The following is a 6,000-nucleotide window of genomic DNA, read 5'->3' as shown; positions in this document are numbered from 1 at the left end:
ATCCCGGGAAGCCTTACTGCTCCCTATTTAAATGCCAGATTGACACTTAATGCAGCATGGCTTCCCGAAAAGCAATACGCAGATCCCAATGGCTCTCCAGCCATTAAATACCAGCCATGATCAAAAAAGGAAGGTGTATTTGTGGCAATTCATGTTTCTCCTTTTCACAGTACCATATACTGGAAGACAAATTGCTATCAACCAAAAATAAGTTCACAGGCATTTACAATAAATAGTCGTAGTTCAAATAATTAATTAAATAATTTTTATTCAGCATAAAATACTAAATGGGGTGTATATTAGCAGCACATATATCAATAAAAATAGATTTTTGCTTATAGCAAATTAAATGGAACACTTTATTTGTCTTCTCAGTATAATTCTTACAACTGTATAAATGAATAGTCAATTAAATGCAAATAAACATGTAAACATATTCTATACTGCACAGGCAATCCAATACACTTTCTTTCAATAAATATATACTGGATTTACCTTCTTTCTTCATAATGTCACAGGTTAACAAATCAAATAGTTATATTCCTGGACAAACTTTGATTTTAGGCTTTGTTCTCGTACTTTTGTCATTTTTACCTTATCATCTGACAAGATAACAAGGTACCAGCTTATGAAGTGTTGAGAAAAATAAGAATATATTAACTAATGTTAAAACTTTAAGTTTAAATTGGCATTATGGCCAGAAATTCCCTCAGAGCAGCTCCCACTCTGCTGCCACAAGGTCACTGGAAGTGGAGGGGGCAAATGTTGTTTATGTTTGTGGTGAAAATATAGGGGGGGAGTGGGAGCAGATCTGAGCAAGATCCGAGCTAACGATATGATCTTTAAGGCTCTATCTGATAAACTAAAAATATATTTTGAATTATAAATATATAGATATCTATTTAAATAATTTTTTTTTCTCGTGGTTACTGATCTTCCTATCTGAAATAGAATGTTTATAAGTTTGTTGTACCTTGAAGCTATGACATAACATGTGAATAATAACACTATGTTAATGAACACTGCAGTTTTCGCTCAGTAAAATTGTATCATTACAAAACATCAGTTCAGCATAAAATTTAATTGAACTTAATTGAAGGAGATAAAAGATTCCAGGAAAAGTGAAAAGTGCTAACCGATTTAGGCCACATTTTATTTCCTAGGCCTACCCTTTTTGAACATTTGAGCCAAGATATTTTTCGGCTTTCTATAGCTTCAAACTGAGTCTCTTACAATGGTCATTTTTTCCTCAGCCAGCAGAGAATCAGCTTCCAATTCAAATTCTCTTTGATTTTAATAGCATAGAATCCCTACAGTGCAGAAGGAGGCCATTCGGCCCATCGAGTCTGCACCGCCCCTTGCAACGAGCGCCTTACTTAAGCCGATGCCTCCCCCCTATCCCTGTACCCAGTAACCCCATCTAACCTTTTGGACAATTTAGCATGGCCAATCCACCTAACCTGCACATCTTTGAAATGTGGGAGGAAACCGGAGCACCCGGAGGAAACCCACGCAAACATGGGGAGAATGTGCAAACTCCGCACAGACAGTCACCCGTGTCTGGAATTGAATCTGGGTCCCTGGAGCTGTGAGGCAGCAGTGCTAACGACTGTGCCACCGTGCGGCCCCATTTTCATTTCCATTGACTTCAGTTGGCTCCTGCCAAAGAGAAATTTCTTCCCCACCCAAACTACTAATACCCTCCCATGAATAAAGTCTATACTGACATGTTAATTTAGGCAATTGTGTAATTTAGAGATATTATCCTCACAATCGCTATTTGGCAATGTATCAATTAGTTCAGTGGCTTACGCTTTAGGCCGTGTGTTAGATACTGAGGCAATTTGGGGATATATATACAGAATAAGGGTGTGAACCTACAGTGTCGTCATGTCCTTTCCGGTGATGTGATGTGGCTGTTAAATCTCACGAGTCGCCTCTCGTGAGATTTACGGCACTCGGGATGCCTCGCGAGATCTAACGAGATCCGAATCTCACCCTCACTGGGCTGGATCCAGATTTGCGTATTCAAGTGAGCAGTTAACCCTCACCTGAATATGTCTGTGCCAGAGTATCCCAAGGTGCGGGATCGAACATCCGTGCCTAGAAGACCTTGCCGTGCCACCATTTAGCACTGGTTTTCACAAATGTGGACCAGACGTAATTGCACTTGGGGGGGGGGGGGGGGTCTCCCAAGCAATCAGAGGCCCCAGGGTGGTCGGACGCTGGGCATGGTGGTACCCTAGCACCCCTGATGCCACTGGACCAGGAGATGTTTCCCAGACTTGGTTATCAGCCCTATATTGTGTGGTAACTGTAAGCTGGATTTGATTTCTAGAGTTATTTAATTTGGATGTTGTTTGGAAAAAGGGGAAATCTTAAGGTGTTCAGGGACCTAGGTATATTTTGGAACCAGGTGTACGCTACATAAACTGTGCGTGTATTTAGTGGTTTATATACTTAATTGTCCTACAGCATTGTAATCCTCTCCATTTGTAGTTATCTTTTCTTTAATTCAATAAATAGTCTTTAATAATTGTTACACGACAATTGGGCTTGTTACTCTCACTGGGGTTTCACGTGACTCCTCAAACCATTCCAAAAACCAAACTATACACCCCCACAAACTGATGTTTCAAGTCCGGATACCCTATCAGATACCATCAGCGTATTTCATGGCACAACCCACTAGACAGAAGAGACCTGCTCCTCTCTGGCAAGCGTCAGAACCAACCTCCATCAGATGGCAAAGCTATTCCTTAACACAATGTGCTACTCACACTCTCAGTAAAAGGGTTTGTGTACAAGTGTATAAAATATATAAAATGTAATAAAAATAATGTTGTAAAAGTGCCCGTACTTGTCGAATAAGATAAATCTTCTATAAATATTGCCACATAATTTTGGTAAGCAAGCATAATAACACAACTTATTTCAGGCAAGGGGGCAAGGCATAGAAATACTGAAATTACTGTTGCCTGAGCATTCTCAAACATGTGTGTCAACAGAATTTTTAACACCATCAACAAAGTCCAGTACAGCAGGCACATCCATGTTGATCGTAGAGGATGATGCCTGGTTGGCACCTGGCTTTCTTTCTGCATATTTGTGTATCGTGCTGTAGTACTCTTCATTTTTGCTGAAAGTGTATAGCAGGGAAATCTCCTCCCATGCTTCCCTGCTTGGGGTTTTGATCTCCTTTGGTCCTTCGGATTCAAAGAAGCTTTTCAGATTTCGCTCCGCCAGTTGTTTGGCATGTTCGGCTGATTTCTGCTCAAACAGCTCATTCTCCTTTTCCTTGTACTTTTTCCAAAACTGCAATTGGAGGAAGCTGACAGGAGAGCAACAGCGTACAATGCAGGTAGAGGCCAGAGTGAAAACCGTGATGGCTGCTATCAGGCTCCATCCAATCACCTATGTGCAAGAAAATATAAATGCACTTCATATTCTCATCATACACAATGCATTCAATCAGCAATAGTCTCCGCATATGAGGTTGAATTCTATAAAAATTAAACAATTGAATCTGCTGATTGAAGTTGACAAAATGTAAAGCATGAGGTGTTAAGGCACTCCTGACTGGAATGGAAAGAAGAAAATTGGTAGGGAGGATCACAGAGCCCCTACAAGTGCAGAGGCGTAGAGCCATTTTTTTTGATCTATGGATAAAAGTTATGATACCAAGGCAAGAAGTCTAATTGTAGTGATCCTGAAATTGTTTTCCATGTTTAATAAAAGGATTTTAAAATGTCTATCTTGTTTAAACTGTGCAATCTATGCATGTGCATAAACTGTGAGGTACAATGCATGATAGAACCAGGTTCAAACTGAAAGTTTGTACATGTACAAGCCTTACTTGAAAAGAAAATACAACCATTCTGAAATTAGTTCTGGTGGAATCATTGAAATTCAACATTGGTATGCTTCAAATGAACTCACATCTGGTAACTCCTGAAAATTCTGCTTCACATAAATTTCCCATTACTTCAGAAATGCAATCTTCTGCCATTGTTTTACAATTCCAAATTGAGGAAAGGAACAGACAGGAAGAGCCTGGCAGCAGATCAGAAACAGCCAGTACAACAACTTACTTTTCTATTTTGAAGAATTAAAGACACAGCATCAAATTGCAATTGAGGACAAGTGGTGGCATAGTGACAGGAAAGATCACAGGCGTTTTAAATTAGTGGAATCGAAGAATTAGTAGTGGTGCCTCGGAGCACAGCAAATAAAGTGGCCTTTTATTCTGGTCTGTTAATTTGGCCCTTTTGTTCCATAATCTGATGGCACTAAATACAAATTCCAGATGGGTATTGCAATTCGTAATCTGGTCTGTCTGCCTGTTTACCCAAATGCTTTTCAGCTTGAACACCTTAATGTAACACACATTGTTACCATAGTCATCAATATTAATCAAAGTTAAGCTTAAATTGCAATAGGTCTCACCAGTTGCATATTTCCAGCATTTTCTGATTTTATTAATAATTTACCTAGTATTACTTGGGGATGGGAAATTGATATCCGTTTTTCTCAGTTGACATAATAGGCACGAGGCTAATGTATTCCATCTATAATGTGGTTTTGCTGAGTTCATTTCCTGAAAATGTACTGAGCCTTTGCCTGAATAGAAGTGATTAAGTATCAATATGCAACCATGCACAAATTCAAGATAATTCTTAATCTTTGGATTTCACCCAAAGCATACATTTTTAGCTATGAAGAAGTCATGCCAAAAACAGAATGAAGCCCAAAGACACTCTAGCTATCACGTTAATTTACATTGGAACGTGCCAAATGGCAAAAAATAATAACCATCCTCCAATTAATGTTCATCCCAGGCCAGAGTGGCGAATACGATAGGATTTATCTTACTCTCTGACAGGATATTAGCCAAACCAGAATTAAGGCATCCAATTTTCTTCAGGGCAGGTTGAGACATGTTTCCTTCTCAGACACGCCCCTTATGTTGAGTATTAGCCTTGAGTACCAAATCACTTAGGCTTCTCATGCATTCTATTTGCTGTTGTATATGTATATAGTAATATCAAATGTTATAAATGTATATTTCTCTTCAGCTAAATGTAAAAGCAAAGTTTTCACATAATTTGGCACAGAAGAAAATATAGTGACTATATAGTGACTAACTTATATCATCCAAAGTATGTCTTACCTGAGAGTGCGCAAACAGGGTAACGCGAATATCTTCCCCGGTGGACAGAGGCAATGCTGTGCGACCACAAGGCAGTTTATAAAGATTGGACTGACAGTCATTGGGTTTGTTATTGCAGATTGCCTTTAAGAGGTGCTCACTGTAATAGCCGGACATACCACATTCATAGAAAGTGCCATTCAGCAAAGCAACAGAAATCCATGTTATGGGGGCTACTAAAGCACCCACTGTGATTTGCACAAAAATCTTTATGCCACGACAGAGGATTCTTTTCGGGCAATGCCTTGCTTGATTGATGCAACAGCCAGTACATAGCTTCCAGGTTCTGTTGCTTATGAAGTATCCCAGTAAAAATAACACCAGGGCTGGGATGAAAAGAAAAACCATGCTGTAGGCAAAGTTCCATGAGTTACAGGGACAGCTGAAAACGACAACAGAGAACAGTTGTTCTCCCCCAGCTGTTAGTAAGGCCAGAAAGCCGTATCCTAGGGTAGCATGTTGCTTGAGCACTAAATTCAGCACCGTCCTATATTTGTCCATCTTTACAGCACGCACACTAGAACCAAATGACTGTTGATGCAACTTCCTTTCAGACGTTTCGAGAGCACTCTGTAAATAATTTATATCAAGTATTCACGGGTGATGACCATTTATGGGAAAGGGGTTGAGAAATGAAACCAAATCTAATTAAAAAGGAAAGTACTGCACAGTGTAATGTGCCTGCCAAAAGAGCCCTTTGATAATTGGCTCCAGACCCAACTCTGTGTAAGTACCAGAAGATATCGTAGCTCTGGGTTTAGCAGCTACTGATGCTTCCAACACACTGTGGT

The 6,000-nt window shown here is 39.6% G+C and overlaps 1 protein-coding gene across 1 annotated transcript; it reads right to left on the bottom strand.

The window, feature by feature from the left end:
• Nucleotides 1-251: 251 nt before the first annotated feature.
• LOC140410808 (calcium homeostasis modulator protein 5-like) lies at nucleotides 252-5,728 on the bottom strand. The gene is made up of 2 exons (XM_072499435.1): nucleotides 5,171-5,728; nucleotides 252-3,414 (listed from the first exon to the last, which is right to left on the bottom strand). The coding sequence occupies exons 1-2, from the start codon at nucleotides 5,708-5,710 to the stop codon at nucleotides 2,989-2,991; spliced, it is 966 nt and encodes a 321-aa protein (XP_072355536.1). The 5' UTR covers nucleotides 5,711-5,728; the 3' UTR covers nucleotides 252-2,988.
• Between the last annotated feature and the right edge of the window lie 272 nt (nucleotides 5,729-6,000).

This window comes from Scyliorhinus torazame, chromosome 4 (assembly GCF_047496885.1).
Source record: "Scyliorhinus torazame isolate Kashiwa2021f chromosome 4, sScyTor2.1, whole genome shotgun sequence".
Lineage (NCBI taxonomy): Eukaryota > Metazoa > Chordata > Chondrichthyes > Carcharhiniformes > Scyliorhinidae > Scyliorhinus > Scyliorhinus torazame.
This window is presented reverse-complemented; position numbering and strand designations above follow the sequence as displayed.

Bases quoted from the DNA above. Each gene is read 5' to 3' on its own strand.
- LOC140410808 (XM_072499435.1), bottom strand. From the start codon at position 5,710: ATGGACAAATATAGGACGGTGCTGAATTTAGTGCTCAAGCAACATGCT. The intron at 3,415-5,170 runs GTAAGACATACT...TCTTGCACATAG, and splicing joins CCCTGTTTGCGCACTCTCAG to GTGATTGGATGGAGCCTGAT.